This window comes from Lepus europaeus, chromosome 17, assembly GCF_033115175.1.
Source record: "Lepus europaeus isolate LE1 chromosome 17, mLepTim1.pri, whole genome shotgun sequence".
Classification (NCBI taxonomy): Eukaryota; Metazoa; Chordata; class Mammalia; order Lagomorpha; family Leporidae; genus Lepus; species Lepus europaeus.
In genome coordinates, this window is record NC_084843.1 from 53297780 (window position 1) to 53310284 (window position 12505).

At 40.6% G+C, this 12505-nt stretch overlaps 1 protein-coding gene across 2 annotated transcripts in view; it reads right to left on the bottom strand.

Moving 5' to 3' along the window:
• Nucleotides 1-7517: 7517 nt before the first annotated feature.
• JMJD1C (jumonji domain containing 1C) overlaps nt 7518-12505 on the bottom strand; it is a 292989-nt gene continuing 288001 nt past the window's right edge. Inside the window, exons 25-26 of one of the 2 annotated variants that reach the window (XM_062213863.1) lie at nt 9164-9295; nt 7518-8876 (exon numbers count right to left, since the gene is read on the bottom strand). In XM_062213863.1, the coding sequence (XP_062069847.1) occupies nt 8787-8876; nt 9164-9295 (222 nt within the window). In that variant the 3' untranslated portion in view covers nt 7518-8786. The remainder of the gene's footprint in view (nt 8877-9163; nt 9296-12505) is intronic. The other variant, XM_062213864.1, reaches the window with a different exon arrangement.

A 12505-nucleotide genomic window follows, 5' to 3' on the forward strand; every position in this document is an offset into this window, starting at 1 on the left:
TTTCTTTGTTGAATGTGGTTGGTAGTTTAAAACCAAGGCACCAAATAGTTTTCCTCTGTGTTGTAAACTTTGAATGGGAAATGGGAATACATGCAGTCAAATGGTTACCATGGTATTTTATGGATCTTTTTCCCCCCATGTTTTGTAGTCTTTTTCCTGCAACTGGGGTTTAGATGGGCATTTATAGGTATTCTGAACCTTTTTTTTTTTTTAAAGATTATTTGAGAGGCGGCCAGCCCTAATAATATGTATTTTTTTAAAAAGAGATTTCATTTATTTGAAAAGAGGGAGATTTGCAGATCTTCTGCCTGTTGGTTCATTCCTCAGATGGCTGCAATGACCAGGGCTGGGCCAAGATGAAGCTAGGAGCCTGGAATTCTATCCAGATCTCCTACGTGGGTGGCAGGGACCCAAGCACTTGGGCCGTCTTCTGCTGCTTTCCCAGGCGCATTAGTCGGGAGCTGGATCAGAAGCAGAGCAGCTAGATCTGGAAGTGGAGCCCATGTGGGATGCTGGCATTGCAGGCGCTGGATTAGCTTGCTGCACCATGATGCCGGCCCTCAGAATACACATTTTTTTTAATGAACTTTAAATAAGTTATGTATGGGACATAAGTTATGTATGGATTTTCAAAATTTTTTGCCGTAAGTTATGTATGGATTTTCAAAATTTTTTGCACCAAAATAAACTTCTAATTCCATTTGCCATGAACTTTTTGAAGTCCCCTTGTATACTGCCTCCTGAGACAGTTGGGAGCAACTATTTGAGGGATAGGGTAGGCCATACACATTCAATGGTGAAAACTAGAGAAACAGGAAAGGGTAACCATGAATAACTTGTTCTTTAAAAAAAGAAATTGCAGGGCCTGCGTTGTGCCACTGCCAATAGCGCTAGCATCCCATATGGCACCTGTTCGAGTCCTGGCTGCTCTACTTCTGATCCAGCTACCTAACGTGCCTGGGAAAGCAGCAGACAGCCCAAATCCTTAGGCCCCACATGGGAGGACTCACATGGGAGACCTAGAAGAAGCTCCTGGCTTTGGATTGGCCCAGCCCTGGCCTGTCTGGCCATTTGGGGAGTGAGCCAGCAGATGGAGGATCTCTCTAACTTTCAAAAAAATATTTAATAAAGAAATTACAAGGATTCTATACTCTAAAATGTTAATTTGTCCATCTCAGTCATTAGTATCCTAGACTCTGAGGACATTCTGCTTATGTAACCTTCCTTATAAAACTTGAGATTTAAAAGTTTGTGCCAAAAATAAGCTTTGATTAGCCTGGCCATTTCTCTGAATGAGCTTCATGTTTGATATAAAGCTCCATTTCTACCTCTACCACCTCCTCTCTCCGCTGTCTTTCCTTTCCATTACTTTTTGTTTGTTTGTTTGTTTGTTTTTTGACAGGCAGAGTGGACAGTGAGAGAGAGAGAAAGGTCTTCCTTTTGCCATTGGTTCACCCTCCAATGGCCACCGCGGCCGGCATGCTGCGGCCGGTGCACCGTGCTGATCCGAAGCCAGGAGCCAGGTGCTTCTCCTGGTCTCCCATGGGGTGCAGGGCCCAAGCACCTGGGCCATCCTCCACTGCACTCCCGGGCCCCAGCAGAGAGCTGGGCTGGAAGAGGGGCAACCGGGACAGAATCCGGCACCCCAACCGGGACTAGAACCTGGTGTGCCGGCGCTGCTAGGCAGAGGATTAGCCTGTTGAGCCACGGCGCCGGCCCCCATTACTTTCAGCAGTTCGGTACGTATTTCCCAAGACCTTTCCTCTGCATTTTCACCAACAAATGTAGGTGAATTTGTATTAGCTTCAGTTCTCTGTTGCCCTTGAAGCTCTTTTCCTTTTTTAAAAAAAGATTTATTTATTTGAAAGAATTAGAGGGAGTCTTCTATCTGCTGGTTTACTCCCCAATGGCCGCAAAGGCCGGAGCTGAGCTGATCCGGAGCCAGGAGCTTCTTCCAGGTCTCTCTCCCACGCGGGTGCAGGGGCCCAAGGACTTGGGCCATCTTCTACTGCTTTCCCAGGCCACAGCAAAGAGCTGGATTGGAAGTGGAGCAGCTACGGCTGAAGCCGGCGCCCATAAAGCTGGCACTGCAGGCGGCAGCCCCAGCCCTTGAAGCTCTTATTTACACTAAATAGTATTCTTGTTTAGTCCTGCTCTTAAGTTTTGTGTTGGAGTCTGACTAGACATGCCTCTTGACCCGGAACTGTGTGGCACCTTTCCAACACCCTAGCACATTGTCCGGAGTAGGTACTAAAAGCAAACAAAAAACCTAAACACTCTCCCAGACCCCACTTGTTTTGTTATTAGGTGCTAGCCTGCAGTCACATTACCCATTTCCTGGCTGGAGTGGTTAGGTGTTCTTGTCTTTGCTGTCTAGCTCTGGCATGAGGTGCATGAAAAGGGATTGAAGAGGAACTTGCTTCCCCTAAATAATGCATTCTGCAGAAGCACAAGCTTAGCAGGCTGCTGTCCTTCCTTCCTTGCTGTTGGCCTCTTGTGGGGTCTAGCTACGTGATAAAAAGCTCAGAAAGTCCAGTCCAGAGTTCTCATTTTCAGCTTTTCATATCATGACAAAATTTCTTTCAGAAACTGTGTGTAGTATCCATGGTAACCACAGATAACCCATACTACCTGAAAACCAAACAGTTCCTTTAAAACTTGTCATCCTTAATGTTTCAAGGTTATTAAGTAAAAATTTTTCATCAAGGTAAGTCAATTAAAAATGTCAAATTATCTTTTTTAACATTTTATAGGTCCTTTTAATATATATGATTTCACAATTTTTAGGGTTTTTAAATCCTGTTACTTTATATATGAAAAAACTGAAGTCCAGAAAGCTATGAATTCTGTGAAGCTGTGTACCAGAATGGGAGTAGAGCCAAGACCAAAGAGATCTAATTAGCCGTAGAATGCGCGGTTTGCTGGCCCACGCTAAAGCCACATGGTTTAGTCTTCCTACTGTAGCCACGCGGCCTGGTCATCCTGACTTCCTTTCAGGTACAGTAAACCCTGCACCTCCACTACTTTCTGCTGTCCTCCACACACACCCCACCCCTCCACCCCCCCACCCCCCCCCCCCCGCCCCGAGGAGCTGGAGACTTTGACAGTGCAAGTTGTACTATGACTTAATTTGGTTTTGGTCCTTTGTTCTTGGCATTGAGTTCCTAAGACCCTAAAGTCTCCTGCAAGACAGTGCCTTTTGTTCTGTTGCTACTGTTGGATCCCTGAATAATGGCTGGTTATCAGAGACCAAGCCACCCTCTGGGAGATTGATCCTGCTTATGTGACGAAGCCCTCCAAAAATCTCTGAACTTGGCAGGGTTTGGAGAACTTACAGATTGCTGAGCACGTGAAGGTGGAGTGCTCAAAGAGGATGTGGAAGTACATGCTCCTTTTTAGATGCATCTTTCCTGCAACGCAGTATTCTTTTGCAAGTGTAAATGTAAGTAGAGTTTCTCCCAGAGCCATTCTAACGCAGTGATGTCATGGGAACCCTTAATTTACAACTGCTGTATCAGAAAGCACAGGTCAGACCTGAGAGTTTTGATTATGAAGTGGGGGCAGTCTTGGGGTACTGAGCTCTTACTTAACCTGTGGTGTTCGTTGCTATCTAAATTGAGATATGGTGTCAGAATTTACATTGTAGGACATGTAGTTGGTATCCACCTGAGAATTTCTGTCAGAAGAATAACCTGCATGTGGTAACAGGAATGATCTAAGAGTGTGAGTGGAAAAAGTTGAGTTTCTCCTTAGTCAGGTATGACCTGGTGAAAGTTGAATTTGTTCTTAGGCTCAGTAGTAAAAAGCTGCATGTAGTGATAACTCTTCATTTTTGGGCTAGTTGTGGCTGAAGTCTTATTTTTTAAGATGGAATACTAGTGTGAGGCCATTAGGAGGAACCTATTTGAATAGCCAAGATGTGGTGTAATAATAACTATTTTTTGAGTCATTCTAGACCAGGTCATTATCAATACAAAGATAAAAGTGATGTTTATTGTGCTTTGTCATAATCCCAGTGTAACCTAACTAGCTATCTCCAGGAGCTTCAGATTTTATTTTTTGCAAACCTGTCAGCACGCATTGCTGACCAGCAGTGCCATCTGGTGGACAGTGAGAAACTTGTTCTTGTGAGGACTTTGGCCTGGGGGGTTATTTAGTCTTCTGCAGGTTTAAGGCTGGACTGTGCCAATGGCCATCAGAGGGTGGTCTAGCTGAGGGCTTACTTCATGTAAAATGCAAATGTCTTTAAGAAGACAAGTCCACCAGGTTAGTGCAGGCAGGGGCTGTAGACTTGCACATTTGTTTCCTGTCTGATCTGGCCTTTTAGGTCTTGTCTAGGTTTGATCTCAAGAAGGCAGACTCTTAGTGTGTCTACAGCCCCCCCCCCACCTCCCTGTAGGTAGGTTAAAAGTTATCATGAAGCAGAGTTGGTCCAGCTGAAGAGGTGGTTTGCTGATCTTTTGGAGAAGCTGGCGGTCAAAGCAGGTCTCTTTCCCCACTTTACACTGGATATTTGCTTGGGAGGGACCTGGGAAGGGGCTATTAAGAGCCAAAAACAAAAAGCAAATCCCTTAGTTGGTCACTAGTAACTATCTCATAGTAAGAGTACTATACATATATATAGGCAGAGAAATCTCAGTTTAAGTCAGTGTAATCTGTATATAGACACCAGTTAACAAATATATTTAATGAACAGCATCTTTGCTTCTGCCACTAAAACTACGAAGTAGCTGGTGTACTTGTAGCCTTCATAGTAGTAGAAATCAGAGGGTGGGGAAATGGCTTTCTAGGTAGAGACTGGCATGAACAAAAAGCAGGGAATTAGGAAGGATGGTCACTGAATAAGCTGGATCAGAATTAGATCATGGTAGGACACTTAGGAGTAGATTATCTTTCAGTTTCCCAAAAGTGAGGGGGTCTCGGTCAAGTTCTAGTCTTGAGGAATGAAAAATATTGGGAGTAGGCCCACAAGGTTAGGATTGTTCAATACCAACAACCCAGTTTTTTCCTGCTGCTTTAGTTAGTGTGGTCACAAAATTAGGAACAAAAAAGGGGGTGGGGTACTTCAGGTATGATCAAGGGTGAGGGAATCGAGGATACAAATAGAGTATCTTGAATGCTAGCAAATAGAGATTACAAAATGTACAGAAAGACAAAGGCTGCATGACAGATTAGTTAATTAGAGAGTAGGTAAGGGCGAAGGACTAAAGCCTCATGAGGGGTGCCCAAAGGTAAAGAATCATTTCATGGGAAAGGGAGGCTGTAGTCTGAGAGGTTTCATCTGAAGACCAAACAACTCCTTCCAAGTCGCTGGTTTTTTCTGGCTATAGCTCAGACACTTCTCTATCCTTATGAGTAAACAGCTGTTCAGGGAAAAGCCACACAATTCAAACAGATGTTTACACTGCTACCAAAATCTTTAGTTTCAGTGTTAAAACTAAATCTCTACGGAGGCAGAAAGATATTAAATAGGGCAACAGGGACAAGCAGCAGTTATTAGATAACTTTCACTTATTTGTAATACCCAACACTTTGGGCATTGTAGTAAATGCTAGAAGAACCCTTGTTTTGATCTTTAAAGTTTGACAAAACATAATGCTTGAGGTATTTGGATTTTTGAAATGTATGCTTTTTTTTTTTTTTTTTTTTTTTTTTTTTTTTTTTGGCAGGCAGAGTGGACAGTGAGAAAGACAGGTCTTCCTTTGTCGTTGGTTCACCCTCCAATGGCCACCGTGGCCTGCGCACTGCGGCTGGCGCACCGCGCTGATCCAGTGGCAGGAGCCAGGTGCTTATCCTGGTCTCCCCTGTGGGTGCAGGGCCCAAGGACCTGGGCCATCCCCCACTGCACTCCTGGGCCACAGCAGAGAGCTGGCCTGAGAGAGAGGCAACTGGGACAGAATCTGGTGCCCCGACCAGGACTAGAACCCGGTGTGCCAGCGCCACAGGCGGAGGATTAGCCTATTGAGCCGCGGTGCTGGCTGAAATGTATGCTTATTTATTGGAACATACAGAATATGCTCACAATTCGAAATGCAGGAAAACATTGTTTTTCTGCTTATTGTTTTGTCATAGTACAAAGCTATTCAAAATGTTCGAGTTAAATTTTTATGATTAAATAATAGAAAGGTATAACAATTTTAATACATTATCCTTGCTCTGGAAAGTGAGAAAATGCAAAGAAAAGATCTGAGAAGTAAACCTATAATAGTGGTCACTTTTTTTTTTTTTTTTTTTTTTGGACAGGCAGTGGATAGTGAGAGAGACAGAGAGAAAGGTCTTCCTTTTTGCCATTGGTTCACCCTCCAATGGCCGCTGCGGCTGGCTCATCGCGCTGATCCGAAGCCAGGAGCCAGGTGCTTCTTCTGGTCTCCCATGCGGGTACAGGGCCCAAGGACTTGGGCCATCCTTTACTGCACTCCCGGGCCACAGCAGAGAGCTGGCCTGGAAGAGGGGCAACCAGGATAGAATCCGGCGCCCTAACTGGGACTAGAACCAGGTGTGCCGGCGCTACAAGGCGGAGGATTAGCCTGTTAAGCCACGGCGCCGGCCAGTGGTCACTTCTTAAGAGGAAAATCACCGATACCTCTTTCCCACATGTTCTTTACTTACACTTTTTGGTAATCTTGATAAATCAGGAAAATAAAAATCCCTGCAGATAAAAAACTGATACATAAAAACTATTTGTGGGGTACCATGTGATGTTTCAACAAATACATTTACCCTAATTTGAACATTACATAATGTGTAACTCCCCCTTGCCCTTCAATGTCTAAGACTCAAAAACTCTGAGCTCAAATCAATTAGTAAATGGTTACCCTAGATAAGCCCTCTCCCTACAATTTTCAGATCACAGAACAGTCCCTGGCTCCAAAGCACCACAGAAAATGTGTTAAGTGCTAGGATCACAACTCCGAGAATTCTTCAACTGACTTGAAAAAAATCAGTGAACCACTCAGTATATGGAATACTTGAGAACACAATGTGCTTTAACTGAACATATATGAACGATTACAGTGGACCAGTATATCCCTCTGTTGTTCCTCAAAACTTCAACTCACAAGGGATGAACTCAGATTGTCCAGGAGTATGTAATTTCTGGAGCTTAACCTTTAAAACACATTGACAACTGGTCACTGGACTCAATCTAAATGGACTGGTCTTGAATTCCTGGGAAACAATGTGAAAAGTGACACCACATTCAACAGACATAACAAATTCTTGAATTTATTTCTGAAGTCCTGTGTTATTACCAGCTTAAGAAAGCTTTGATTTTAATTCTTATTGCAGTGAGTTCAGCTATAACTCTGCTTTCAATGTGCAAATTTGTTCTAACATATTAGGGGCTGTTTAGGGGGTATTTTTTTTCTGCAAGAAAAACCTAAGTATAATTTTCACATCCAATTAAATCACATAGAAAATAAATCATTAGCCAAAAGAGGCCATTTAATCATTTGAGGCACATTTGCCAAAATGGCATTAAAGCAAATGCTCACACAAAGTTAAAATTATTTGAAATATCCCTAAGCCTGATTTTTTTTCCTCAAAAATAATCACCATCCAGCCTTAACCATTACCTTAGGTGTATGGAATTAATGTGAAAAGCAGTTGCTGGGTGGTGGTTGGCATAAGAGCTTACATGGAGCTCACAGATGGTGGACATTGAAGATGCAGCTTGGCTTGATCAGTGTATTTCAGGTGAGAAGGAAAGGCTGCTTTTGATATCCTACAGATGTCAGTGGAGGGCTCACATCTGTGATTTAAAAGTTAGGATTTGTGAGCTAGGTCAGCTATTAAAACCAAGACTTCAAATTAAATAAATTTTCCAAGGCCATACAGTAAATACCAGAACTTTAGTTCAAACCCTGATTGCAGACTCGGGCTCTTGTCTACCCCCAAGTAGTATGCATGTCCAAAAGAGGGAGAACTGTGGAACAAGCCAATTTTTGATAAAGTCCTTTTAATGGAAAATGTAAAACCCCTTTCAACTTTAATGTACAAAGCCATATGTAACACTTGCACTTTAACAAAAGCAAGCCAATGTTTTAAAAAAATACATCATTAAATGTATATATGTATATATTTACATAGCATATTAAGTTTAATATTTAGCTTTAAAAGTTCACATAAATTTTACCAAAATGAGACAATTTTAAATAAATTACACCTTTTGAAAATGTTTAATTGTACAGTCAATAGCTTCAACAAAATATTGAAGTGTCTGTATTTAGTTTCTACGTTACATACTTATATATCTTACAAATTTTACAGTTATTTGGCAGTAATTTTCTGATTACAATATGACTGCTGTGCGATTCAGCAATTTCCCAAATACAGGCAATAGCTGGTGTTTGTGTCCTATTCTCACAGTAACTGTCTCAATGTAGTGAAAAATATTGGTTATTTTAGTAAACTGTACAAGGTCACATTTACACTTGATCAACAATATAGCATAGAATTTAGTTTTTTTTTTTAACCAAAAATAAATACATCATTTTAAATCTGGCATCTTCACAAATATCATATACACTATAATACAAAAACAGCTATGTGGAACTGCTTTTTTTTTTTTTTTTTTAAACAATTTACCTTGTTTCGTCGTAACTAACATTGAATCACAGTAGCTGTGACATAATGCTATACTGCTGTGGTGTCAGTAACAAGTAATTACTAAGAGAATTTCTTGGCACTGATGGTTTTATGAAGCTTAAGTCAGTGTGCATACATATCATCATTCAAAAATAAGTAATACCAGTTCAGTGGCCTAAAAACATCAAACTGGACAGCACTTAATTTTCCTCCATGTCTTCCACTTCATCTTCATGTATCTTCAAAGCTCTCACCATTTCTTTGACTGCATGATATAAGATATTTTTAACCTGAAAAAAGATGTTGACATTTCCAATCACATGAGTCAGAGCAACATTAATAAATGACAGCTGCCAGATTTAAAAAATCATAATGGGGACCAAGAGGAAGCCAAATTTAAGAAAAAGTCAAGGTTTTAAGTATTAATAAATGAAAAAGTTAAAATGCCACTGACATTCACACAGTTAAAAATGTTTTTAATTCATTTTTGGTTATTCTAATGTGACAAATTAGACAATGACTGAGTAAGCTGTTGAAATCAGCACAACGGGGTCTGGTAGGAACATCCATTTCTTACCTGTAGCTTATCATCATAATTGATTTCCTCTTTTAAAAGCCTCAGCTCTTGTGTTAAGTGAAATGACTGTACAAGATGTTCTGGAGACACAAAGTCCTCAGTTACCTGAATACAGCTGTGAAAATTCTGTACCTGTCCCCAAAAAAGAAATGATGAAATATGAATTTTAAGAGGTAGGAGCAAAGAAAAGCCAACTTATCTAAAACAGTTAAACACAAGGACACTTTTGCTGGAGAATTATCTTCTCTAAAACAAATGGATTACAAAGTAGAAGACCAAAGTGTAAAGTGAATATAAATGAAATGAATTTAAATGACACATTTTTCTAGGAATTCTTTGGAGATGTTGGTAACTAGATCCTAAATTACCAATTTTATCAAAGTGGATTTAAACAAAAAAAAAAAAAAAAAAAAAACTACTAACTGCAAAGAATCTACCAGGGCACTCAATTTGAGTATGTCTGTTGTTGGTCCTCTACCTTTCAGCAATTTGGTCACTTCACTCTTCTTACACTACAGAAGAAAGAGGAACTAGGATGAAAACTATAGTTTTATAGACCCATTGACCGCAAATGAATTTCAGAATTATCCTACGATTTTTTTTGGTAACCAGGCTCGACCCTGCTGAACTTACAAGATTAGATGGGACCAGACACATTCAAGGGTAGTTTGACCATAGATGGGATTTTAGTTAACCTTTCTTTGGTAATTTTCTTTCAAATTAACTAATTAAATCTGTGACATCAGTAGGACTTTTTTTTTTTTCTAATTGGTTTTCACAAGAAGCTAGTCAGTAGTCTTACCTGTTATTTGTTCAGTATTTCTTAGAACTGCTTTCTATTAATGCTTAATATAACAGAGGAAGGCCCAAGCTAATTCTATCTGGAATTTTTTTCCAGGGACTTTCTTCCAGTGATGTTTGAAAATAACTAGAAGACTACTTTTAAATGTATTGTTTTATATTCATTGCTGAACACTTGAAAATATTTTTAAAAGTTTGCAAAACAGATTGAATTTCGGGGAGTTAGGTGGAGGTACTAGTTAATGGGAAATGGAGAGGGGAATTAGGAATCTGATGACAGGGTGACAGAACTCCAGAGGGGCTAAATTCCTCTTCTGGGTGTAATAAGCACTTGGAACAGCTGCTGAACCCTGCAGTTCTTTAATGCAAGCACTACACCTCTTACTGAAACTTGGTAGGATACACAGCAAATATTTTCTTTCTTCTGACGAGATGAGGTGCCTTTAGGGTGGTATGGCTGTAGACAAATATTATCTTAATCATTTTTTTTTTTAAGATTTATTTATTTATTGGAAAGTCAAAGTTAGAAGGAGAGGCAGAGAGAGAGAGAGAGGTCTTCCATCCACTGGTTCACTCCCCAATTGACTCAACGGCCAGAGCTGCACTGATCTGAAGCCAGGAGCTGCTTCTGGGTCTCCCACATGGGTACAGGGGCCCAAGGACTTGAGCCATCCTCTACTGCTTTCCCGGGCTGTAGCAGAAAGCTGGATCGGAAGTGGAGCAGCCGGGACTCGAACCGGCACCCATAAGGGATGTGCTGGTTCCTTTTGAAGATGGAGAGCACCTCACATTTTCACATTTCTGTACAGTCACACTGGCCCCTCATTAAGTGTCTATATAATAGATGCTCTATTTAAAAGAGCAGGAAACAGGATGAGGTGTTCAATGCCCATCCAAAGATAAATCAGCCAATAAATGGCAAGTCAACAGGCCCCGATTCCTGTGATGTTTGGTTTAACAGATGCTTTATTACAGCCCTGTATCAATTCCCTTCATATAGTCTCCAAATGGCTTCTCTCATAGCCTAGCACTTAAATGAACATGCTTTGGGTCGTTAATCCTCCCAAAGTTTTGGTATGTCCTAAATATGACTGGCTTTTTTTCCCTCAATATTTCTATTATGTTCCCCATCATTAGCTTGGGTTTCTTTTAGCTCTTTGACAGCTTTAAAAGCAGTTGTCTAGTAAGTCCAATGCAGGAGCATCTTCAGGAAAGGTTTCTATTTTCTCTCTTTGTATAGGCCACACTTCCTTCTTTCTGTGTATGCTTTTTAAATTTTTATTGAAAACCAAACATCTTGGGGAGGGCTAAGCCACCTCTTGGGATGCTCACATCCCACATCAGAGTGCTTGTTGGAGTCCTGACTGCCTCCAGTCCAGCTAATGTACTTATGAAGGCAGTGGACAATGGCCCAAGTACTCAGGGTCCCAGACACCCGTGTGGGAGTTTTGAATAGAGTTCTTGGCTTTGGCCTGGCCCAGCCCTGGCTGTTGTGACCATTTGGTGAGTGAACCACATTTTTTCAGACAATTCAATCAAGCAACCTTAAAAAAAAAAAAAAAAAAAAAAAGAAAACTGAGCATCTGAACATTATAGTGTGTTAACTGAGTAATCAGATTCTCTCCTGCCTCAATTTGCTGTTGATTCTATGGTGTGGTCACGTAAATCTGTGCTGTAGTGGTCAGCTAGTCACCTAACAGATTTCCTTAAACACCCCAAACTGACCTTTTTTTTCATAAAGGGGTTTCCTGGTTGCTGTGAGTTTTGGATTGGATTCTAAAATTCTGAAAAATTTGGTTCTGTCAGTCTTGACCAGGATATAGTTGCTATAAAATGACTAACAAGTGACTTTTATTAGTGCTCAGAAGATGTAGTTATGTTTTCTAATGATCCCTCCCTGTAAATGTGCTTAAAAGCTTGAGAGTGTCTGATGAGGCAGGGTTTGGTTTTAAGGTGGTACACAACTGACTTTCCATTCCTTCTTATCTTTGCTGTCTCTGAGTTGTTTATGTATCACTTCCTTGACAGATACTATCTTACTTGTACTTGCCTTTAAAGGATCAGCTGTAGTTATAAATAGGTAATGTTAAGAAAATGTAATTCTTTTATGTTCATAGTAGGAAGGTTATAATCTGGGGCTATTTGTGAGAAGTCAGTGTAGAAAGATTCTGCTTAAGTCCTTTTGATCATACAAATGCAGAGGACTTACAACTTTAAAATATAAACTTGTGAATGACCAAACACAATTAACGTTAAGACAAAGTCAGTAAAGACAAAATTATTAGATTCTGTATTAAAACAATTTTAAATTAGGGTATTAGGGGAGACCTCATTGAGAAAGTGACATTTGTGCAAAGCCTTAAAAGAATATAAAGAAGCAATTCTAATAGATACTGAAAGGAAGGAAATTCTAGACAAAAGGATTACAGATACACAATGTTTGGCATATGTGAAAATAGCAGATGGCAGAGTGAAAGGTTTAGGAGAGTAGCAGCAGAGAAAGAATGTCAAGTATGCTGGGGGTAGGTATGTGCATATGTC